This window comes from Suncus etruscus, chromosome X (assembly GCF_024139225.1).
Source record: "Suncus etruscus isolate mSunEtr1 chromosome X, mSunEtr1.pri.cur, whole genome shotgun sequence".
NCBI lineage: Eukaryota > Metazoa > Chordata > Mammalia > Eulipotyphla > Soricidae > Suncus > Suncus etruscus.
The window spans coordinates 51,750,081-51,776,799 of NC_064868.1; the positions used below are offsets into that span (position 1 = coordinate 51,750,081).

General features: G+C 37.2%; 1 protein-coding gene across 1 annotated transcript; it reads right to left on the minus strand.

Annotated features, from left to right (window-relative positions):
* Window positions 1–310: 310 nt before the first annotated feature.
* Window positions 311–26,719, minus strand: ALAS2 (5'-aminolevulinate synthase 2). The gene is made up of 10 exons (XM_049767256.1): window positions 26,697–26,719; window positions 20,530–20,725; window positions 19,577–19,699; window positions 14,612–14,834; window positions 13,884–14,068; window positions 10,545–10,724; window positions 5,173–5,337; window positions 4,374–4,642; window positions 3,049–3,211; window positions 311–588 (listed from the first exon to the last, which is right to left on the minus strand). Exons 2-10 carry the CDS (start codon window positions 20,708–20,710, stop codon window positions 425–427), a joined length of 1,653 nt encoding a protein of 550 aa, XP_049623213.1. The 5' UTR covers window positions 20,711–20,725; window positions 26,697–26,719; the 3' UTR covers window positions 311–424.

Below are 26,719 nucleotides of genomic sequence, written 5' to 3' on the forward strand. Positions count from 1 at the left end.
GAATCTGTTTCCCTATTAGTATAATTTTTTTAAGTCACACCCGGCAGTGCTCAGAGGTTACTCCTGGCTCTACACTCAGAAATCGCTCCTGGCAGGCACGGGGGACCATATGGGATGCCAGGATTTGAAACACCAACCTTCTGCATGCAAGGCAGATGCCTTACCTTTATGCCATCTCTCCGGCCCCCCTATTAGTATAATGTTGAAAGAACAAATGATCTGTGGTTTCTTCATGGCTGTCACTTTTGAATGAGTTAGATATAAGGGATAGTGTAATTGTCAATTTTCTGTTCAACAAAGGACTACAAAATGCTGTAACTTTATTTTTATTTTCTGATTCAAATCAACCGCAAAGAAAAGCAGAAAGCAGGAGGTAATCTAACTTCATGCACAGATGAGGTGGGGATCCGAGGCAGCTGGCTTCTCAAGCATAGGTGGTAACATACTGGGGTCCCATGTTTCCAAAGTAGGAACGTTCCCATTCACTCATGAGCTCGAAGTGCACAGGGCGGTGACAGAAATTGCAGGCAGCCATAGACACATCCTGAAGTGGCAGCCCCACCTCAGACCATGCTATCAGTAGCTTCTCTATAAGTGGTAAGGGAGAGGAGGGAATGGACTGTTAGACCATGTTCTTTTAATCCCCGTGTCAGGATAGAACTCTACTATAATATTGATCTCTTCAATTCAAAATATATCAGAATTAGAAATATTACATGTGATGAATATTGCTGTATGTATGTGATGAGCAGGGCTAGTTTGAATTTGTAACTGTACTGGCCTGGCCTTGACCACTCCTAAATTTAAGATATTCTAGAAACCCAAAAGTGAATCTATCTGCTTGCAAACTTCTTGCTTAGCAAGAAAGATGACATTGACACCAAAAAATATTATCACTGTTGTTACCTGGGACCCCATGATAGAAGCTTTAGGTTTAAATCGGGTCCTCAAACTTTTTAAACAGGGGTCAATTCATTGACCATTCGAGGGCTAGTTTAAAAAATAACTATGAACACATTCCTATGCACACTGAACATCTTATTTTGAAGTAAAATGGGAATAAATATAATATTTAGAATGAATAACAAGTAAAGTTAAGTCAACTAACTTAGTAGTATTTCAATGGGAACTATAGGCCTGCTTTTTGTTGGGCTGTGGTTTGAGGACCCCTGCCTGAGATGTAGAAGAAGAGTTGAGAGACAGAAGTGGAGTCAGAGAGTGCAGCCACAAATCCCACACCTGAACACTGTGAGCCCTGGGATGAGTCAGCTGCTAAGCAGGAAGGCAGTGGTGGGAAAAACACCTGGTGGGCCAGATAAATATTCTCAGTAGGCTGCATGTGACCTATGGGCCATAGTTTGAGGACCCCTATTTTAAATAATGTTGGGGGCTTGATACTAGAATGGATGGAAACCCAAAGGGATATGCTACTGTTGAAAGTACTTAAGGTATGTGCCAGTGCAATCTCTTTTATTAATAATCACTCCCTTGGTGATCCCATCTTAGTTTTTAAATACCACTTATATCCTGATAATTTTATATCAATCCTAATCTTTTCCTTTGAATTCTAAACTTGTATATTCAATTCTTTCTTTCTATTATTCTACCTTGATGTTTAATTGACATCTTTAACTTCACATGAACAACATCCAAGCCTCTCCCTATTTTTCACCATGACTTCTATTTTCAGCCATTTTCTTCTCAGTTGCTGGCAATGCCTGTTGCTCAGTCCAAGATTTTCAGAGATGTCCTTTGTTTTTCCTCTCATCACATCTAATCTACCAACATATTCGAGTAGATCTACCTTCAAGTTCTGATAAGATGCTATCAATTCCGAGCCACCATTATCTCTAATTTGTCCTAATGTACTTTTCTGAGGATCTCTCTGCTTCTGCTTTTTCTTCCATTCACCCTTTTTCTAAATACAGAAATTAGAATAGTTCTGGGGCCAGAGTAATAGCACAATGGTAGGAAGTTTGTCTTGCATGTGGCCTACCTGTGACAGAGTTAGGTTCTATCCTATATGGTCCCCTGAACCTGCCAGGAGCAATTTCTGAGTGCAGAGCCAGGTGTAACCCCTGAGCATGCCAGGGTGGCCCCCAAAGAAATTAGAATAATTATATTAAACCTGATTAGTAAGCAGTTACATTAAATCTGCCATCTGCTCAAAGCCTTCAATAGATTGGCTATCTACCTCATTGCTGGATATTGGAGACCACCTGATTATTTTGTTTGTTTTTTGTTTTTGGGTTACTCCTGGTGGTGCTTTGGCATTATTCCTGGCTCTGCACTCAGATATTGCTCCTGGCAGGCTCGGGGGACCAGATGGGATTCCAGGGATTCAACCCAGTCCATCACAGGTCGGCTGCATGCAAGGCAAATGCCCTACACCTGTGCTCTGGCTCTGGCCCCCCCAAGGCCATAACCTACACAGTTTTTCTCTGGGTATGTATATTGCCCGTTTTACCTGTCTTACGTATACTCTATTTATTCCTCAAATACAAAATGAATTTTCCTGTGTTAGGGTCTTTTCCTTCATTGCTTTATTCCTACACTCTAAATTACAGTATCACCTGTTTGTTGTTTTTGTTATATACCACAGACAAATTCTCACCCTCATTCTTCTCTCTTTTTTCATGTTCTTTCCTTTGTTATGAACATCACTTTCAAATAGTCTTCTTCTCTTGGTCTAGTACTACTCAATTTGCACCATTCAGCTTAGGTATCAACTCTATTAAGCAAACTTTCCTAGTAGTTCTGCAGGTTGGGTAAGGCCCCTTCTGTTTTGCACTGTCTTTGTTCAACTTTAATTTATCTTTTGAAGTCACTCTTAGTGTCCTCCCAATCAAACTGAAGCCCTGTAAGTCTAGGAACTATTGTGTGTATACATACATATATAGAAAGAGATGCACCTACATATGAACTTATATATACATATATAAAATATATATACATATATAAAACATGGTTCCTTCCACTCACACAGCTTTCTCAGACTCGGTTGAAAGGGAGGAAGAGTGCTATAGATATCTTATATTGAGGACTTACCCACAAAGTCTTCCATCATCTGAGGACTATGATGTGGGGAGGGTGCCAGGCGTAGCAGCTCCTCACCTCGAGGGACAGTTGGGTAATTGATGGCCTGAATATAGATGCCATACTTGGAAAGCAGGAGATCACAAACCTTGCTATTGAGTGCTGCATCACCAACCTGGGCTCAGGATAAAATCTTATCAGTTTCTATCACCCTGGCCCCAATATGACTATCTCCATTAAGCAGGTGGAAAGAGCTAAATATAAGAACACCATTTAATTTAGGAACAGGTATATTTCATAAGAGGTCCAGTCAGAGATAACTCCAGAATTTCTATCCAGGATTTTCTTAGAGGCAGCAATAACATTTGAAGATGTAAGTTAGAGATAGCACCAGGGCCCTTGTCTTTAAGCTGTTTTCTTCAGAACATGCATAGTAGTTTAAGGTGATAAATATGTTGTCAGTGAACATATTTGGGTTGTTTTAGGTAAGAATATTAATTCTCTTAGTTACCTCTGGGTGCTGTCACTAGACTAGATAGACATATTTTTATTGGGGAAATTGGTGGTGGGAAATGGTTACTGGTGAAGGATTGGATGTTGAAACATTGTATGACTGAAAGTCAACCATGAATAAATGAACTATCCCATGGTGATTCAATGAAAAGGCCATGTTTTCATTGAAAAATGTGTTTCATTCCCAAAGTGTGCTTGGGAAGTGCCTTCACCTTGTACTGGGTTTCTGATACTCTATATATATTTAAAAAACTAGAGGCCCCTCCTGGTGGTGCTCATTCCCTATGGTAGCTGGGTAGATTGTAGGTTGTATACCTAGGCTACTCCTGGCAGTATACAGGGTACCATGAGGATAATAATTGAACTCAGACAACTTGAGGGGGCCCCAAAGACATGGATTTTGATTCTATACTTTTGGAATTCAATGGTCAAAAATAGATTTTACAGCATGACTATATTATAGACATACACATATTGACAGTTGTACATGCACACAGACAAAAATGAAATCAATATTTTATAAAATACTACTTTTTACTCATTTTGTGTACTCCAACTTTTGAGATGTTTTTGTTCAACTGTCTTTGGTCCACAGTTTATTAAATTTCTGGTCTATTATGAATACTACAACAGTCAAATAAAAATGAGAAAGTAGAAAACGTAAAAAAAACATAAGCCACAATAACATAATTTTTCAACAAGAATAACAAAACAGGCATTAAAGTTAGTAGGAAAGAAAATAATTTGTAGCAATACCAAATGTTGGTTAGATGAATGTGGGAAGAGATTGCCAAAGAAGGTAATAGATTGACTGAAACACTCACCCGGATAGGAATAATATGGCTGGGACAGGGGATGACAGGAAAACCCCTGTCCATTAGTAGCTGGCGCAGAAGCTTGACATTGCGCTGGTGAGCCCGTCTCAGGACTTGGCCCTCTTCTCCCTTGAGCAGCCTCACAGATTCTAGAGCCCCTGAGAGTACCATCGGGGGTAGTGAAGTGGTGAAGATGAACCCCGCAGCATAGGAGCGCACCATGTCTACCAAATAATGGGTGCTGGCGATGTAGCCACCAAAACAGCCAAAGGCCTTACCTGGAGACAGAGAGAAGAAGGATATGCAGACTTCATTATCAGCTCCCAGAGGAAGTGCATCATGACTTGGATATATTAAGAAGGTATACTAGCCATTTCAGACACCCTTTTCAGACTTCTGATCTTATTTCCTATTCATTCACTGACAGGCATACTGAGCTAACAATTCTGCAGCTTTGAGATAAACCATTCAAGGCCTGCTAGTGGCAATGACTTGATAAGCAGGGCCTTCAGGGAAACTTCAACTGGTTAGGAACAAAGAAGGAGCTATGATTAATCTTAGGACTGGTATGGGTGACAGGATTAGAACCATAGCTCTTGATCTTGACTGATTGAGTTCAGGTGTCATACATATTCTAGTACCACCCCAGACTTACTCAATAATTCTGTAATAAAGAAATTGTAGAAGGAGGATACCCATAAATTCAATGGGACTGTGAATTCTAACTCTGCAGCCTTTGGGAAGAATTGTATTACAGGGGCTTCCTTTTTAGGATTGTATATAAGGGTGGGCCAAGACATTTACTTACCAAGAGTTCCAGAGATAATGTCAATCTTGTTCATAATCCCATCACGCTCACCAATACCAGCTCCCCGGGATCCATATAGTCCTACAGCATGAACCTCATCCACAAATGTCAGAGCCCCATACTGGTGAGCCACATCACACAACTCCTCAAGGGGACAGATGGCACCTGAGCAAAGCCAAGCATATGAGATTGGTAAAAATTTTCTCCGATCTGCATCTTCAGTATGGAATTCATTACCCACAACTTTGGATAGTAAATTAGGAAGGGTGTATGCCCTTAATTAGTATTATTTTAAATGTCTTTATAAAGGGACTGCCATCACCTTATTTATACCCAAAATATGTGCGATTTTAGCCTACATTTGACTGTTTTTAAATTAATTACTTTATTTATAAACCATGGTTATATAATTGTTCATAATACAGTTATTTTCCCCCACAGATACAAAGTTGTTCATGCTTGTGTTTCAGTCATACAATCTACAACACCCTTCACCAGTGAACATTTTCCACCAATGTCTCTAGTTTCCCTTATGCCCTCTCTCCTGCCTGCCTCTGGGATGGGCATTTTTCTCCTCTCTGTCTCTCTAAATACCTCTCAATCTCTAACCCTTTTCCCCTTTTAGACACTAGTTTGCAATATTGTTACTGAGGTGTATCATTTCTATAACTTTATCTCTTTTCAGCACCCAGTTCTTGACCAGAACTGCCATTGTCATAGTGGTCACTTCTCTGCCCTAACTGCTTTCCCCCACTATTTGTGGCAGGCATCCTATCATGGACTGGTCCTCGTTGACCTCATATTTATTGTTTTTGGATACTATTACCATACTATATTAATTTTTATATCCTACAAATGAGTGTGATCATTCTATGTCTATCCCTCTAACTCATTTTGCTCCTTATCTATCCAAAAATATTTAACCCTATCCAAAAATGGGGAGAAGAAATGAACAGACATTAGCTCAGAGGATTTCAGATGGTCAAAAGACACTTGAAAAAATGCTCCACATTATTAATCATCAGGGAGGTGCAATTCAAACAATAATGAGATACCATTTCACACCGCAGAGACTGGCATACATCACAAAGAACAAGAACAATCAGTGGTGGCACAGGTGCAGCAAGAAAGGGATTTGGATTCACTGCTGGTGGAATGCTGACTGGTCCTGCCTTTTTGGAAAACAATATGTGTATTCTCCAATGAACTAGAAATTGAACTTCCATATGACCCAGCAGTACAACTTTTAGGAATATACCCTCAGACTCCCTCAAGTAAAAAAGCCCTCTGCATTCCTACATTCATTGCAGCACTAGTCACAATAGCCAGAATCTGAAAACAACCCAAGAACTTGAGAACAGATGAAACTGTGGTACATCTACACCATGGAATATTACACAGCTGTTAGGAAAAATGAAGTTATCTTTCATTTTAACATTATTGTCACACAGTTTTTCTTTTATTCTTCCATATTCAACATTTCTGCTTTCTTTTCCCCCTAAAATCTGTGGGTTTTTTTCATGCAGGTTTGACAGTAGCCTTATATGATTTTTTTTCTTGCTTAAATAAGTTGAATAATGTTACTTTTTAATACAGATTTGTACAGTATTAATTTCAGACCCCATTCACCTCCTCAGCAAAGTACTGTTGTCAGCTCTGTCAGTATCTTTTTTATTTTGTTTATTTGGGGGGTGAGGGAGACACACTGGCAGCCCTCAGGGGCTACTCCTGGCTCTGTGCTCAAGAATTGCTCCTTGCTCAGGGGACCATATGAGATGCTGGGCGATCAAACCTATGTCCGTCCTGGGTCAGCTAAGTGCAAGGAAAATGCCCTACTGCTGTGCTACCACATCGGCCCCAGTTCTGCCAATATCTCTCTCTATTGTCTTCTTTGTTTTTATGTCTTAAAATTCTGTCTTTGCCTTCATGTTTATCATTTTCCTCCACTTAAGCTGTCTTTGATTCTGTCTTCTTCCTGCTCTCCCTTACCTTCCTCCTTCATTTCTCTTGTCTTCTGTTATTTGCATTCCATTCTGTTTACTCTATATCTCTGCCTCAGACTTTCCTTGTATCATACATATCTCTATGAGTTTATTTGTGCCTCTTTGTATTTTCTTTGTGTTTTCTGGATCTTTCATGAAATTGAAAAATCAAGAACTCGCAAATAGTTTTTATGACGATAACATCAGACAGAGATGCTTCAAAAAAAAAAAGAGAAAACTACAGACCAATCTCCCTGATGAACACAGATGTAAAGATCCTCAACAAAATTCTAGCAAATAAGATCAAACACCTCATCAAGAAGGTCATACACCATGGCCAAATAGGTTTCATTACAGGAGTGCAAGTATGGTTTAACATACTTAAATCAATCAATATAATAAACCATATCAACAAAAAACCCATATAATCATATCAATAGATACAGAGAAAGCATTCGATAAAGTCCAAAACCCATTCTTGATAAAAATTCTCATCAAGATGGGAATGGACGAAACTTTTCTCAATATAGTTAAGGCCATCTACCTCAGGCCAATGGCAAACTATTATTCTCAATGAAGATAAACTAAAAGACTTTCCTCTAAAATCTGGTACAAGGCAAGGCTGCCCTCTTTTACCACTCCTATTCAACATAGTGCTGGAATTTCTTGCCATAGCGATTAGGCTAGAAAAAGATATCAAGGGGCTGGAGAGAGCAGTAGGGCATTTGCATTGCAGGCAGCCAACCTGGGAGGGATCCAGTTCAATTCCTGTCGCCCATATTGTCCCCCAGTCTGACAGGGGTGATTTCTGAATACAGAGCCAGGAGTGTCCCCTAAGCACCACTGGGTGTGGCCCTCAAACCAATAAATAAATAAATAAAAAATAAAAAATAAATAAAAAGAAAAATATATTAAGGGCATTCAGATAGGAAAGGAAGAAATCAAGCTCTCACTGTTTGCAGATGATATACTATATTTAGAAAACCCTAAAGACTCTACCAAGAAGCTTCTAGAAACAATAGATTTATATAACAAAGTGGTAGGCTACAAAACTAACATGGAAAATTAATGGCCTTCTTGTATAACAATAATAATAAAGAGTAAATGGACACTAAAAAACAATCCCATTCACATTAGTGTCACCAAACTCAAATATCTTGGAGTCAACTTAACTAGAGGTGAAGGTTCTATACAAAGAAAACTCAAAACCTTGCTTCCAAAAATAAAAGAGGGTACGCGAAAATGGAGACACATGCTCTGTTTATGGATTGGTAGGATTAACATCATTAAAATGTCAATACTCCTCAAAGCATTGTACAGATTTAATGCAATCCCTCTAAAGATACCCATGACATTCTTCAAAGAAGAGGATCAATCCTCTTGGTCTGAAATTCATTTGGACCAATAAACACCTGCAAATAGCTCGAGAAACCCTTGGGGAAAGAAATATGAGAGGTATCTCTTCCTCCAACTTTAAATTGTATTACAAAGCTATACTCATTAAAACAGCATGATATCGAATAAAGACAGACCATAAGATCAGTGAAACAGACTTGAATATTCAGAGAATGTGCCCCAGATTTTCAATTACTTAATTTTTTACAAAGGGGCAAGAAATGCAAACTGGAGCAAGGAAAGCCTCTTCGACAAGTAGTGTGGGCACAACTGGTCAGCCACTTGCAAAAGAGCGAACTCAGACCCCCATCTAACACCATGCACAAATATCAAATCCAAATGTATTAAAGAACTTAATATCAGTCCTGAAACCATAAGTATGCAGAACAACACGTAGTTAAAACACTCCATGACATTGAGACTAAAGGCATCTTCAAGAAGGAAACAGCACTCTCCACAAAAATGGAAGCAAAGTTAAACAGGAGGGACTATATTAAGCTGAGAAGCTTCTGCACCTCAAAGGAAATAGTGCCTAGGATACAAAAGCCACCCACACAATGGAAGAAACTATTCACATCTCAGATAAGGGCTAATATAAAAATATACAAGGTATTGACAGAACATAACAAGAAAAAACATCTAACCCAATCAAAAAATGGGGAGAAGAAATGATTAAACACTGTCAAAGAAGAAATACAAATTGCCAAAAGGCACATAAACAAATGGTCCACATCACTAATCAACAGGGATATGCAAATCAAAACAACTATGAGGTACCATCTCATGCCACAGAGACTGGCACACATCAAAAAGAATAAGAACTGTTGGTGCTAGTGGCAATGTGGAGAGAAAAAAACTCTCATTCACTGCTGTGGGAATGCCATCTAGTCCTACCTTTATGGAAAACAATATGGAGATTCCTCAAAAAACTGGAAATTTAGCCCCCATATGATCCAGCTATACCTCTCCTAGGGATATACGCTAGGAATATAAAAATACAATACAAAAATCCCTTCCTCACACCTATATTTATTGCAGCACTGTTTACAATGGCCAAACTCTGGAAACAACCAAGATGCCCTTCAATAGGTGAATGTCTAAAGATACTTGTGTTACATATACACAATGGAATATTTTTCAGCCATCAGGAGAGATGAAGTCATGAAATTTTCCAATACATGGATATACATGGAATCTATTATGTTGAGTTAAATAAGTCAGAGGGAGAGAGATAGACACAGAATAGTCTCACTCATCTACGTTTTTTAAGAAAAATTAAAGATCTTATTGTAATAATGCTCAGTGACAGTAGAGATGAGGGTTGGAAGGACCGGCTCACAATGTGAAGCTCACCTAAAAGAGTGGTGAGTGCAGTTAAGAAAGTAACTACATTAACAACTAGCATGACAATGTCAAGGAGTGAGAGAAGTAGAATGCCTATCTCGAATACAGGTGGGGGGAGGGAGATTGATGCATTGGTGATGGGAATGTTGCACTGGTAAAGGCATGTGTTCTTTATATGACTGAAATGTAACTACAATTATGTCTGTAATAAAAGTGCTTAAATAACAATATTATAAAAAATGAAAATGTGTTTTTATAATGAAAGCCAATGCTTCATGCTGAACTTATCAAACTACCACGCAATGATTTGTAGTATTTTTGCTTGCAGAAAACATACATCAGGATATTTTTATTTTCATATTATTTCTAAGGGAAGAAATATTCTGTGAGTGAATTTGAACCATGTTTTATAGGGTGCACATAATTAATTTACTGAACCATCCAAGAAAAATATTTCTCTGACCTTTAGTTTTCATTTTAAGATTAATATTATAATTGTAGCTAACCTTTAGCACCTGCTGGCTGAGTAATCTTGTACAAATTACTTCTTTTTTGTGTTTTTTTATTTTCTTATAAATATTAGCTTTTCTCTTTATCCTCATGGTTTTCTGTGAGATCAATATTATTAAATATGTGCTCATATATACATACCATCCATGGAATGAACAGTTTCAAAGGCCACAATTTTGGGAGTCTTTGGGTCTGACTTCATTAGAAGTTTCTTCAGGTGGTCAGGATCATTGTGCCTGAAGACAAATTTGACTGCTCCACTATTACGAATACCTTGGATCATTGAAGCATGGTTGCCTGCATCTGAGTAAATTTCACACCCTGAGGAAGTAGATACAGCAATTCTTTTTTAAGTTTCTATAAGAGTATTTCGACTTAAACATCAAGGCTGACTTAACATGATTAGTAAATCAGACCACTCCTCCCTTTGAAGACCTGTTTTACTTCCCTTCTCAAAGTTACTATGTCATTCTTTTTTACCTTGGAAGAACTCACTTTCTCTGAAATTTTAAGCCATGACTTTTATTAACATTTGTTTCTGGGGCCGGAGCGATAGAACAGCGGGTAGGGTGCTTGCCTTGCACGTGCTCGACCTGAGTACGGTCACCAGCATACCACATGGCCCCTGAGCATGCCAGGAAGGTGTGCTGAGCAAAAGCTAGGAATCGCCCCTGAGCATCGCTAGGTGTGGTTAAAAAAAGACAAAAAAAAAGCATTTGTTTCTAGTTATTTTTAATTATGGTTTGGCCACTGCTGTCTTAGTGTAGAGTGAATTTTTTAATGGGACCTTCCATTATCTTTACAGGACTACTTCTTGTGGTATTCAGCTAATGCTAGGACTGGAGGATGTGGTACTACTCAGATCCTGCAGTGAGAGGGATCACCAGGTCTACCTGTTTGGTGTGTGAGGACATATAGGGATACACCTGGCAATACGCAGGAATTTTGTGGTGCTTTCATGTTCTATAACTATTGTACTAAATCCAAGTTTATAGTTCCAGCCTCAACATTTATAATAGTTTCATATTTAGAATCATAAGTCTGTGGCTTGTCAGAGTTGGAAAGTTACCTTTAGTGATCATAGATTTCAATTCATTTACTATGTAAGTGAGGAAGCTAATAATGTGTACAGACATTCTAGGATCCAATCAATTTAGGGTGGTTTTTTTTTTTTGAGCCACACCCGTTGGTGCTTAGGGATTACTCTTGGATCTATATGCTCAGAGTTTACTCCTGGAAAGGCTCAGGGGAGCATAGTGATACCAAGGATTTAACTCAGGCTGGCCACATGCAAAGCAAGTGCCCAACCTCCTAAGTATTAATCTATCTCTTTAGGGATTTTATTAACTGGACAATGGTTGGAGCACAAATAAAGTTAATTTCTAGTTCTCCCCTTTCTCTGTTCCTACATCTCCCTTCTTTGCTCCACCCAATTGCACTAATACCAATAAAGGTTAGCCTTTTTGAATAAGGAATCACTTCTACCTGAGGGAATCAGGCATAGATTTCTGAAGGCCTTGACTTAAAGGATAGATGGGTAGGAACTTTATTAAGAACAGGAACCACATTTTTATCTATTTTAATGCTCAAAACAAGTACGATTACATAATTTATGCAATGTAAATATTTTCTGAATTATTATATGAATATATGAATGAAAATGTTATTGAATGAAAGTGAGGTTAAGTATCAAAAGCTGTGGATGAAGAGATAGGCAGGGGCTAGATTATTGAGACCTTTAGAAACCATCATGATGGGATTTGGATTTGGTTCTAATAGCCATTGGGATATATTAAAGTGTCTTGAACATAAATAGCAAAGATAAACTTGTACTTTTAAAATAGTATTTTCACTAATGTGAAGACTAGATTAAAAGAGGAAAAAAGAGATGTCCAGAAAATGAGGTTGGTCTAGGCTAGGATATTGATCGTGAACACAGAAATAAATTGAATTATTATTGGTTGAGGAAGAGGTTTATTTCACAGAAATGTTATATATTTGAGCCTATATGTGACATCAGAAATGTTCAGAGCAGCAATAGAATATTTACACTGCACTGAAGAATCAACAGGTAGTGAGGAAGTTGATAGTAAATGTGGATACTTCCTTCAAGCAAATTTTATAGGGAAAATAGTGAAGCAACTCAAAAGTGATAAAATTAATTTGACATGTGGAGTTTTGAGATTCAAGACTTCAATATTTAAAGAAATAGGCTTAAAAGACATGCAGGCAAGATTGAACTGATTAATTCTCCTGAGGAGATTAGGTACAGAGGGGATTCTACCTATTTGTGAGCGGAGAGAACAAGCAAGTAAAGGATACATGGGATTTATAGGCATATGTTTATAGGCAGCCTGTGGCAAGAAAACGAGGGCATTGCTGCCTGTTGCCTATTTTTATTATGTTAGAAGGTGAAGTTATCTATTTTTAGTTAGTTTTAGAAAGACTGAGGATATAAAGGATTTGACAGAGCTGCTGTGATTTGACTTGGAACACTGACCAAGGAAATTGGACGCTAGATAGCACAGATTATCTGTAAGGAGTTGGACACGTTTTTCAATGACTCCCATATGAACAATATTATATAAAGCCAGAATTGACATGAGAGAAATTTAACAGTTATATTGAACTGGATTTGGAGATGTGATAGGAAGACAAACATATTGGCTAGAGAGTGAGTGAATAAATATAGGGCCCAGGTGGTACAATTGAAGCAATTATCTTTAGCAGTATTTAAGTAAATAAAGTAATAAATATTTAATTAAGTTTTATGTAACTTTTTTAAGTATCTTTACCAGTATTTAAGACAATGCCTTAAATTGTAAAAGGAAAGAATGAAGAAAGTGTAAATGAACACTCAAATAACTGTAGGTTTCCTGACTTTCTGTCTGGTGGATTTTGTTTTCTGACATAAAATGTGAAGTTAAAAAAAATGTGGGCCTGGAGAGATAGCACAGCGGCGTTTGCCTTGCAAGCAGCCGATCCAGGACCAAAGGTGGTTGGTTCAAATCCTGGTGTCCCATATGGTCCCCTGTGCCTGCCAGGAGCTATTTCTGAGCAGACAGCCAAGAGTAACCCCTGAGCACCGCTGGGTGTGACCCAAAAGCAAAAACAAAAAAAAGTAAAGTTAAGATATAAGGAGGAAGTATATGTTTTAGAAAGGAGAAGGAAACTTGGAAAAGTTAATATGGGATCATAAAAAGATTGTATATGACTGTTAAGAATACAATTGAATTAAAAGATGATAAATTTATTGTGTGACTTTATAAGGTTGGTTCATCAGTAGAGATTTAATTGTAATTTTAGAAGAAGAAATAATAGGGGGCTATAGACATCTATTGTTAGAGAAAATAAAAAATGGGTAAAAAGGAACGTCAGTAAGACAGAATGAAATTAGAATAGAAGGAAATATTTACAAAGACAATGAAACTGAATTATACAGGATACCAGTCCTGAACAAAGTTTGGGCCCCAGGCTTACCTGGTAGTGTCTTGGCCAAAGTGAAGAGAGTAGAGTCATTTGCCACAAAGCACGAAGAGAAGAGCAGAGCTGATTCTTTCTGGTGTAGTTCAGCCAATTCCTGTTCTAATTCCACATGAAACTTACTGGTTCCAGAAATGTTGCGGGTACCACCAGCTCCAACTCCATGACACTGCAGGGTCTCCCTGACCAGGAACAATGGAAAACAAGAAAAATATTTGTTTTGCCCCCAATCAGGGGAGAACAGAATACATATATTTTTCCTTGATGGGGGTTTGATGTTGACATAGTAATTTATTAATTATGCCCAATATGACCAAATAATGATCAGGAGAGAAAGGGTGGAAGGACATTGACCCTTCTTCTCAAACTGAAGGCACTTACAGTTGGAAGGAAAGCTAGGTGCTTGAAAGAAAACTTAGCGGTCATACACCATATCTAACAATATTCATTTTGTTGCTAGAAAAAAATAAGAGCTTATGGAGGGTGAGCCTTAATTCGTCTCCCATTCTTTCCTCTCCCCATAGCCCTGGAAATCAAGGTATCTGGGAAACCGTTTGTTAATGAACTGAGAATAAGATATGATAGAGTGCTGTGGTGAATACAATGAGTAGTGACTTGAAAGCAGCTTTCTAATGCCAGTTCTGCCCTTTCTTTATATCTGTGGCTTTGTTTCTTCTTCAGATGTATTTCCACATATAGTTTAGGGTCCAGATCCTACTACTTACTGTGTGGCTTGCAATACCCTAGGATGTCGACTCATGCCCAGGTAGTCATTACTGCACCAGACAGATACATCTTTTGAAGCCATAGATCCCTCAGAGAAGTGCTGAGCAAAAGGGTAAGCATCAGCCCAGCGGTTCACTGTCTTGAATATACGGTAGGTATGGTCTTGTTTTTTCTCCATGATCTTGTTTCTGAAAAACTGGTCATAACCAAAGGTATGGTTTCCTATAGGAGTGGAGATGAAGATAAAAACAATTCATTTTAAATCATTTCCTGTCTGGTATGGGTTTTATTCATGATGTTGATTTGCAATTCTTCAATTCCTTTCAATGTATTAATTTATTTGATGCACTGCTAACATTTCACTGCTGCATTTAATAAGACCCCTTTTTACTACTCATTTATTTGTTCACTCACTTGGTCATTTAATTATACATTCATTCAGTTTTCCTAACCCTGGTATAGTTTCCATTTCTCTTCTTTTGATTGGTGTAGCAGCTTCCTTATTAAAATTACTAATTTTTGTTTTAGTGGGAAGTTTCAATAGGCATACTTTCTATGTCTACTTGACATAGAATGACCTCGAGCAAGTCATGAATTCTTTCTCTTTGATTAGATGAATGACCTCGAGCAAGTCATGAATTCTTTCTCTTTGTTTCAATTTCTTTATATATAAAAAGGGACTAATATCTTCCTTGCGAAGTTTGGATCTTCTGATGACAAACAAAAGGTAATTAGGTCATACACCTAAATCAGTGTATATAATATTAGCATTATTAGTAGTATTATTAGTATTATTAATATTAGTATTATTATTAGTGCATATAATATTAGTAGCATTACAGTTATAACAATCAGAGGAGTAAGAAAAGTAATAATAGCTAAAATTACGTTATGAGTGCCTGTTACATGTAATTTCTTTCCTTAGGAACTTTAAAAATATAATTCAATTTATTTATTAACAATGTGGAAATCTTTCTTAGTATTGCTACCTTACAGATGAGGAAACTGGGACATAAAGGCCTTGTTTAAACTAACTGAGGTCACACATCAAGTAGGAGGCACAAAAGTAAATAATCTAAAGTTCATTTCTTTAACCACTAACACTACAAATTGAAGCAGCACTATTTTCATGATAAATTGAAAAAATGCATAACAAAGGGTTGTTAAAGTCTAGAAATGTATACATGAAACAAACTATGATTTTTACAGATGGAAACTTATGTGACATTAACTTGCTAACATCTTAAGCTACAGGTATGTTTGTAAATATTTATCAAGAGTTTTTTAATTCATACACTGATATACTAGATAAATAGTTGTAGATATTTAATAAGATAAAAAATAATAAGGGGCCAGAGAGATAGCTTTTACCCTTCATGCAGAAGGTCATCGGGTCAAATCCCGGTGTCCCATATGGTCCCCCGTGCCTGCCAGGAGCAATTTCTGAGCACGGAGCCAGGAAAAACCCCTGAGCACTGCCGGGTGTGACCCAAAAACCACAAAAAAATAATAATAAAATAAATAAATAAATAAATAAATAAATAGTGAGAATTTAGTTTATATATTTATAAATTCCTGAAAAATTACTATGAAGAAACCCAGTAAAATGGGCAAAAAAGTTAATATAAATTTAAAATTATATGATTAATTCTCTGATTAACTAAAAATTCAAACGAAAACTTTCAAACAAAAACTTCCATCAAGGGCCCAAAGAGATAGCACAGCGGTGTTTGCCTTGCAAGCAGCCGATCCAGGACCAAAGGTGGTTGGTTCAAATCCCGGTGTCCCATATGGTCCCCCATGCCTGCCAGGAGCAATTTCTGAGCACGGAGCCAGGAAAAACCCCTGAGCACCACCGGGTGTGGCCCAAAAATAAAAAAAATAATAATAATAAAATAAATAGTGAGAATTTAGTTTATAAATTTATAAATTCTTGAAAAATTACTATGAAGAAATCCAGTAAAATGGGCAAAAATGTTAATATAAATTTAAAATTATATGCTTAATTCTCTGATTAAATAAAAATTCAAACGAAAACTTTCAAACAAAAACTTTCAAGGGCCTGGAGAGATAGCACAGCCGTGTTTGCCTTGCAAGCAGCTGATCCAGGACCAAAGGTGGTTGGTTCAAATCCCGGTGTCCCATATGGTCTCCCGTGCCTGCCAGGAGCTATTTCTGAGCAGACAGCCAGGAGTAATTCCTGAGCATCACTGGGTGTGGGCCAAAAAACAAACAAAAAAAAACTTTCATCAAAAGAAGGACTTAAATTTATCTATCTATACAGAGAGATGGGGTGCAATAATATGGTTACTTCCTTATAATTAGTACATCCATTTTGTGAGCTTATTAGAAATATTAACACTGAAACTGTATATCTCCTGTGCCCCAGAAATTTCTATTTCTCAGCATCTATCTAAGGAAAGAATGAACTATGTCATTAGGAATTGATTCAATGATTTCTATTTCTGATAGAAAAATTTGCAAGCAACTTTATAGAGGAATAGTTGAACAATCTCTAGTGTATATATATGTATATCATATATATTAAGTAAACCAAGTAAATTAATAAATCCTAAATAGAATAACATCACATTTATGATAAAATATGTGTATGGAAGAGAGTGGAGAAATGTGTTTGCATGTATATGTATATGCATATATATGCTTGTAAGTAAATGGTTAATGTAGAATAGACAGAAACCCAACCACAATCATGTTTGTAATCAAGGTGTTTAAATAAAATATTATTTAAAGAAAAAAAGAAAAACGGGGCAGGTGAGGTGGCGCTAGCCAAGAAAGGACCGTGGTTCGATCCCCCAGCATCCCATATGGTCCCCCCAAGCAAGGGGCAATTTCTGAGCGCTTAGCCAGGAGTAACCCCTGAGCATCAAACGGGTGTAGCCGAAAAACCAAAAAAAAAAAAAAAAAAAAACAAACAACCCAAAAACAAACAAACAAAAAAAATACAAAAGAAAATATAACAAAATTATATTTTTTCTTCCAGTGGTGAATGATGAACCTCTAAGTTGTTTAAATTTACTTTATCTTTTCCTATAGCTCTTAAAACTGTTAATCAGGGGCCGGGCGGTGGCGCTGGAGGTAAGGTGCCTGCCTTGCCTGCGCTAGCCTAGGACGGACCGCGGTTCGATCCCCCGGCTCCCATATGGTCCCCCAAGAAGCCAGGAGCAACTTCTGAGCGCATAGCCAGGAGTAACCCCTGAGCGTCACAGGGTGTGGCCCAAAAAAAAACCCAAAAAACAAAAAAAAAAAAACAAAACTGTTAATCATATTTCTTTTATAGTAGAAAGTTAAATAAATTCCATAATTAAAAATGAATATAAACATATGTAAGAATGAAAATTTTTGAGTGAATCATGGATAAGAAATAATAGGAAAATTAATATTTTATGAGAGCACTTTTGTAAACAAGAAACACTTTCATAACATAATTTTATTTTTTCTTCATGATAACTTGTGGAGGCAGCTGTTAAAATCTCATTATAAAAAGCAAATTACATGCCAAAGCACACAGGTTCAGTAACTATGAGCATTACAATTTTAACTCAACATCCTTTAGTTTCCAAAGTTCTTTCTGGTTTCCTCTATTCTATTCGTATCCTTTAGTAGTCCTATATTTCTACCCCTTTTATTTTCACCTCAGCAAATTCTTAAGTCAATCTATTCTGAATCACATGTGTATCTCTGAGATCTGCTCTAGCTCCTGGGAACTGGATAATAACTTTCTCAGGCTGGATAAGGCTAGATCATTGGACTAAACTGAGAGAGGGAGTTTGGCATTCACTGCCCATGATGGCAAGAGGATGTGGGCATCCTCTTTATATGAGGTACAACATGAGAAAATTTAAGTTTAACAAAGGAGGCCTTCTGTGAGAGAAGAAATATTCTGAAAAGTGAACCCCTCCACATCTCCCCAAGTGCAAATCTCTGTGTCAGAAAACCTGGAAAGTGAATAGTATTCTCCCCCTTGGAAACATTAACTGGGAAGCCACATTAGATCATTTTTTAACAATCAGTACCTTTTATTTCCTGAAATTAAATTAAACTAAAATTAAATTAAAAAATAACTTCAGGGGCCAGAACAGTAGCACAATGGGTAGGTTTTTGCCTTAACATGGCCAACCCAGTTCAATCCTAGGCATCCCATATGGTCCCTTGAGCCTGCCAGGAGTCATCTTTAAGTGCACAGATGGGAGTAACTCCTGAGCACTGTCAATTATGTTCCCAACCCCCCCCCAAAGCCTTAATATTACCCTAAATTGGCTGTAAACATTATGTATGGCCATCTCTCAAATATTGAGTGATATGTACCAATTGAACTGACCTAGACCCCATACCATTCTAAAGGATGTATCTACTACCAACACTTTCTCTTTTAATGAAATTATAGATTGTCATAGAGTGTTATTGTTTAATTATGGGAGTCTAGCTTATTGAGACCTATTTAATAAAGAAAGGAAGGACGCACCATTTTAATTGCTTTTGTTTTTGAACCACACTGAGAAGAGATTGGGGAATCTTTTAGCTTGGTGATAAAGGATTACTTCAAGAGATTCTTGAAGGAACATTTAGACAGTACTTCAGAAAAAACATAGCCCTCCTAAATGCAAAGCATGTAATCAAACTAATGATCTATCTTTCTAGTCTTGCAGAGGCCTGAAATCCATCAGAAACCACTGAGTAGTATCAAAAATAAATTAGTTATTTTAGCCTAATGGCTAAAAGTTATAGGCTCCTGTGCATATGCTTGTGTGTGCATGTGTGTGTTGCATTTAATGGTAGCCTACTACCTAGCATGATATACATAGGAATGAATAAACTTTGAATCTAGGGCTGTGTAAAATATGTACTAGTTGTGCTCGGATTAGCCTTGCTAACAATGTTGATGATAAAATGGTTTCAAGCATTATGAGTAGGGGTTAGATGAAGTGAAACCTAACTCCAACCTGTCTTGAAAGTCTTCACGTCCTCCTGGACTTCTGGGGCTGCTTTCTGCACAATCTTGCTCTTTCCATCCTGTAGTTCTGTCAGCATGAAGGGACAGTAATTCTTGGCACATGATGTAGAGTCTATATAAAAGTGATAGGATGAATAGTAGTACATTTGTAAACATAATTTAAGTTTAACAACGATTAGTGAGTCGGAGAGATAGCACAGAGGCATTTGCCTTGCAAGCAGCCTATCCAGGACCAAAGGTGGTTGGTTCGAATCCCGGTGTCCCATATGGTCCCCCATGCCTGCCAAGAGGTATTTCTGAGCAGACAGCCAGGAGTGACCCCTGAGCACTGCCGGGTGTGGCCCAAAAACCCAAAAACCAAAAAACCAAAAAACAAAAAACAAAAAAAAAAACCCCAATGATTAGTGAGAACAACTCTGTCTCAAAGCTCTATCTCAGACTATAGTAGTGATATGGAGTTTCTGTGTTATAGGAAGTGTCTAAGCTTGTGGTGGTTACATACACTGAAGATTTATTGTGAACAGTTCTAAGATAGACAATATCATGGAAGTCTAGAAAATGAAAGAGAAATGAAAATTGGACCAGTAAGAGGTTTGGACAGGCTACCTAGAGAACATGATAACCAAGTTGAATTAAAAAAATGAGATTCTCTGGTATAAAATTATAGGAGAGAATTATTTGGCAGGAGCAAAACCACAAAGCTTAAGATAGGAGACTTGATAGGGTCAATATTAAATAGTTTCAGCACAAAATGTATTATGTGAGGAACATAAAAATTAAATTGTGAAATTGCTGGAGAAACACATATTCGGGTGTATTTTAAGGCCTGGCTCATTTGGCCTTAATATTTTAATATTTTCTCTCCCTGTTATTAGGAGATGATATCCTGACACTTTGTATCCAAGGCTTTGATAGTCTTCCCTATTGCCAGCTGTTTCTTACCTCCTCCAGCCTTGGCTACTTTCAGATGTATTTGAGAACAGGTTGATCCGTGAGCGGCCAGAATAGGACAGCGTCCAACACTAAACAGGAACTGGTGAGCCTTAATCATCTTCCCCCGGAGGCTTGTGGTACCCTGGACTAATGCTGGAGAGCATTGTAACAACATGGCTGCTGCTACCATATTGAGCCCAAAGTCCTACAGAAGAAGAGAATTCCATCATAAGAGTATGGATAAAAACCAAAATTAATTCCTGTGACCCTTTGCTTTTAACTTCTTACCCAATATTTGCTTCTCTCTCATAGGTGTCCTTAATGTTTTTTCAGGGTAAATTTTTTCAGTGGTTAACTATAGCAATTAGGCATCAAAGAAAATGAAATAATAAACTGATCTTTGGCAGAGGCCGGAGAGATAGCATGGAGGTAAGGCATTTGTCTTGCAGGCAGAAGAACAGTGGTTCAAATCCCGGCATCCCATATGGTCCCCCGAGCCTGCCAAGAGTGATTTCTGAGCATAGAGCCAGGAGTAACCCTTGAGCGCTGCTGAGTGTGACCCCCCCCCCAAAAATACTGATCTTAGGCAAAGGAATGAGGGAAAGAATTTCAACTTGAGGACAGAAAGCCTAAATTCTGTTTTAGAATCTGTCACTCATTCTGTGATGATAAGGATTATTAAAGCATGAGTATTTGTTGCAAGATTAGGGTTGACAACCAAAAAAACTTTCTAAGAATATTTGCCTCAGATACCTGAAGATTCAGCCTATTATGTCACATAAAGGTTACTGACAGATGTTATTTTTATGGCTTGGTCTAAAGTGTTTCTTTACCAGGTCCAGAGAGGGAGACAGTTTGTGGTCACAGGTACCAGTTTAAGTAGACTCACAGACTAGGAAATAAGTATAGGATAATTTGCAACCAGTGTAGCACTTTGCTATCTTTGAATTTGATTCTTGAATTTTGGAAAATTATAGAGAAAGGTGTAAAAGTAAAACTCAAGGGACTACAAAACAAGCCCCTAGATGAATGAAAGAGACAGAAGCTAAGACATAAATAGCAGCAAAAAGAATATCAGAAACCAACCAATTTTACATAGAAGGCTTCAAAAATTTGTATTGGATTTCAGAATAAAGTCATAAATAAATTAGGACTAAAACGGAAGAAAAAAGTAGCATATTTCTGTTGAGAGACAGAACATAGAAACTGGGTGACGGAAATAAAGACAAGATCAAAAGATAAAGATGAGGTAGTGACAAATGTGAATTGGATGTAAGATGAAAGAAGAGAGAGATAAAGACAGAGAAATAAAATACAAGAGGGAGAAACATTTAAGAGGAAAAGCAAACTGGAGATTCAGTGTCAGTATGTGGGAGAGGATATGGGACAGAACAATGGGAAGATATAGAGAAATGCTGAAGACAAATACTGTGAAACTCCCAGAACTGCTGACTAGTACCTAATAGGACTTCTTTTTAGAAATAATTTTCACTTATTAAAAGTCTATGCTTTACAAGGTTTAATGATGGGTTTTCATGGAAGTGGTGTCAGCACCACCCCAATCCACCCCAAGTGGGAAGTGTACTCACTTCCTTCCCCAAAGGATTCAGACACCCTCCCTTCAACATCTACCCCCAACCAACTAAATTATGTGGGTCAATTTTCCCATGTATTGTTTTGATTTCTTATTGCTATTTTATTGTGTATCTGTAAGTCCTACATATGAGAAAGAAAACATTCTGTATCCCTTTCTAACAGTGCTTCAATGTTAACAGGAGAAGGTCCAGATCCTGTTCTATGGCAATCACTTTTAATTCTTGCAGAACACCCTTCCCTTTCATATTTCATAGCAAAAGAGCCTATTTCCAAAATCAAAGCCATCTTCTTCCCCTTATTTCTTCTCAGAGAAAACTTTTTAATTTTCACAGGTGTTAGTGTATGGACTGGGTGCATGATTTGGTGTATGCACCAGTATGTATGGATCCTATATTGGGAAAGGACAAAGGTATTGAAAGAATATAATGATACTCAAGCATTTAGAACAGTGCCAGATATAGGAGTTTTTAATGTGTGAGTTCTTTTGTAATTTAGGTTCCAGCTCCAGTCCCTATTGAATGTTCTTGGAAAGCCTTCTTTCCTCTCTGAGTCTCTGTTTATTTCTGTTGTCAAATGTAAGGCATGTGTGTCCCATCACTAATCATCAGGGAGATGCAAATCAAAACAACTCTGAGGTACCACCTCACACCACAGAGAATGGCGCACATCACAAAGAATGAGAATAAACAGTGTTGGTGGGGATGTGGAGAGAAAGGAACTCTTATCCACTGCTGGTGGGAATGCCATCTAGTTCAACCTTTATGGAAAGCAATATGGAGATTCCTCCAAAAACTGGAAATCGAGCTCCCATACGATCCAGCTATACCACTCCTAGGAATATACCCGAGGAACACAAAAATACAATACAAAAACCCCTTCCTTACACCTATATTCATTGCAGCACTATTTACCATAGCAAGATTCTGGAAACAACCAAGATGCCCTTCAACAGACGAATGGCTAAAGAAACTGTGGTACATATACACAATGGAATATTATGCAGCTGTCAGGAGAGATGAAGTCATGAAATTTTCCTATACATGGATGTACACGGAATCTATTATGCTGAGTGAAATAAGTCAGAGAGAAAGAGAAAAACGCAGAATGGTCTCACTCATCTATGGGTTTTAAGAAAAATGAAAGACATTCTTGCAATAATAATTTTCAGATACAAAAGAGAAAAGAGCTGGAAGTTACAGCTCACCTTAGGAAGCTCATCACAAAGAGTGATGAGTTTAGTTAGAGAAATAACTACATTTTGAACTGTCCTAATAATGAGAATATATGAGGGAAATGGAAAGCCTGTCTAGAGTACAGGCAGGGGTCGGGTGGGGAGGAGGGTGATTTGGGACATTGGTGATGGGAATGTTTCACTGGTGATGGGTAGTGTTCTTTACATGACTGAAACCCAAACACAATCATGTATGTAATCAAGGTGTTTAAATAAAAAAAATATATAAAAGGCCTGTGTGTCCCTCATATAGTAGATAATGAAGCCGATGTTTGCATATATGGGCATATGACCAGAAATCCACTCTGTCTGTCTGTAAATACTAAAGTACTTGTAGCTGAGCCTGTTAAACACAGATAAAACCCTGAGGTTCGCTCCCCAAGCTTATCTACATTAAAGTCTGATCACTCTCCAAGCTGAGATCAGGGTGTGGGGGAGAAGCAGAGTTCCTTCCTAGAATCACTTCTGAGCATCTGGTTGAAGCTGACCCTGGCTCTTGGTGGTGAGAGAGGGATTTGCCAGAGGCAGGCAAGAATTATGGTAAAGTTCCAAGTTCCTGCAAACTACTTTACAACACTTACAACTGCAATGAAACATTGAGTTAAGAACTTAGAGAGAAAAGGAAAGGGAAAGTTCCCAACATTAGAGGAACTGGCTGTCTTGCCTTGATATTTGATAAATTATCTCCACTTCTATATTACAAAACAAACAAAGTTGTATTGTCCCAAATTCTCCAAATATGATCTCTGAATGCAGAGCCAATAATACGTTCTGAGCACCACTATGTGTAGCCCCCAAACAAAAACAAAATAACAAAATGAGTACCTTTTGTTACCTCTCATTACCTAATACTCTTATTACCTCCAAAAAACTATTGGCTATGATATTTTCAGAGATCTGCGGAAAATAGAATACTTCTTGAATTTGTTCAAATAAGCAAGGTCTTTCAAGCTCTAATCACAATTTCTGTTATGCTAATATAATTATGTCCAAGAATTTGCCTTACTTTACCATCTGTCAACATTTAAAACCTTAGTGTGTTAGTTACCATGGGTTCTGTTTCCATTTCATCCCAGTTCGTAAGATAAAACTGGAGTCAGTATAGTTAAGTGAAGAAATAAAACCAAGGTATTAAAGCATAGGTTTTTGTGATAGAATACTTGGGTTTGAATCCTTACTCTACTCCTCTTTATCTCTGAGCCTTAGAAAAGTCACATTTCTCTTCTATGTGTAATATCTGTAAAGTGTAGATAATAAAATAGACCATCTAATTAAGGTGGATGTTGTGAAATTAGGTAAAGTAAAACATCTAAAGTATATAGAAAATTGCTTATTCCAGAGTCAATATAGAAATTGTTAGCTGTTATTTTTATTTTATACATTTTCTATGTAAGAAGGTTAAAAAAGAGGTCAAGAGAAGTCATCACATACTATGGCAAGATACGATTGGATGTTTTTAATCTTAGTCCTAACTTTTGTCTTTATCCTGTTAAAACTTTTATGTGAATTTGGATTCTGCTTCTCTTGTTTGAGCCTCATTTCTCTGTATATATTACATCTTGTTCATATAGCCAAATAGTCATAGAATATTCACTAAGCTGGACCTTTTTCACATGCAACAACATAATTAATACTCATTCTATTAAAACTTTATTATATATTATTTTTAACTTTATTTGAAAGTTGAGAAAACAGGGTCTAAGGATTATAGAACCTAACTGGGTCACAGAGTAAAAAAGAGGAGAACCAGAATTTGAATGTAATCAACTTGAATCCACATGCTATTTTAACCATTGTGGATCTATAACTCAAATATTATTATATACTTTCTTGACTAAAAGCTTGGACAAGACCAGAGCAATAGCACGGTGGGCAGAGCATTTGCTTTTCATTCAGCCTACTGAGGTTCCATCCCCGACTTCCTATATGGTCCCCGGAGCCTACCAGGAGTAATTTCTGAGCTCAGAGCCAGGAGTAACCACTGAGTGCTGCCGGGTGTGTCCCCAAAAACAAACAAAAAGCCTGGTCAAACATTACTGCCCTGATTCCCCATCTCCCACTGAACTAGCAGGCCCCTTTTTGGTACATTTGATTTTGAACTGTTAATAAATAACTGTTGCCTAAATAACATATTTCTAATGTAAGTTAGTTTCAAGCACTGGTGAATTCATTCATATATTCAATCATTTAGAAATTAAGTACATATTATATGCCAGTGTTTATCAAGAGTCTAGATAAATTAGTATTTCTACCTTAAAAGATAAGTTAAATTTCAGACAGTGACAGACCAATTCTGGCTTCTTTTGCATTTCAAAGTATTCTCATTTTGTAAGTAATCTGCAGTTCCAGGGATCAGAAATGCTATCCCTGGCAAGAGTAAGAAATCATTCATTGAAGAATTCATTTTCCTCTTTGCTTTGCTTTAACAAAGAATCTTTGTTAAAAAAAATAAAATTGATATAAATGGAATACAATTACATCTCTTCATCAGTTAAAATATTGTATCTTACTTCCCTTCCTAGTATATTCTCATCATGGAAAACTCACACAGATTTTTTTATTACTTGTAATCAGAAATTCTTAAAATGAGAAAATTTTAAATAAGTTCAAAATAAGAAAATGTTGTGGAAATTATAGTTCAGATTTAGAGGGTGAATGGCTTGTCTAGGTTCTCTCAGTCTCATTAATCAGAATGAGAATACATTGTTTTTTTTCAAAATAGAGTCATTTTACTTATACAACATTTATTTTATTTGTTCTAATTATTCATTGCTTAATTTCTTAATTTTTTCCCTCCACAATTCCTCATTCCTATTATTCCCAAATTTTGTAAGTTTTTCATCCTCACTTCTGGCCTTTTAGACATTTATCCACTGGGTTCTGCTGTAAGCTAATCAGAGAAAAGGCATAGAAAATTGTTAGAAGTATTATTAAAATATCATCCTTAGGGGGAAAAGAAGGGGACAAATAGAAAGACAGATCTATTGAGAGATATAGAATACAATGGGGAGAGGAACAAAAGAGGGCAGAGACAAGGAGGCAGAGAGACAGAGACATTTAATGAAGGAATAGTAAGAAAAACTAGAGTTTGAAGTTAATGTGAAATGAGTGATCTTAAAAAGTAACAAAAGCAACAGGAGAAAAAAGAAAAAGAAATCTTAAAACAGAAAAGAAGAGAAGACACATAGGAGGTGGTGTGTCTTTGAGAGATAGAATAGGAGGAAGAGACAGTTTCTAAGAAATAAAATTAAGATAGACAGGCCTTTAGATAATTAATTTAGTCCATCACCATAAGTACCCTTTTGGTTGGAAAGCTGGAAAGAAGGCACAAAGCACAAACACCCCTTACCTGTTGCCCTGCACTGAGGACGA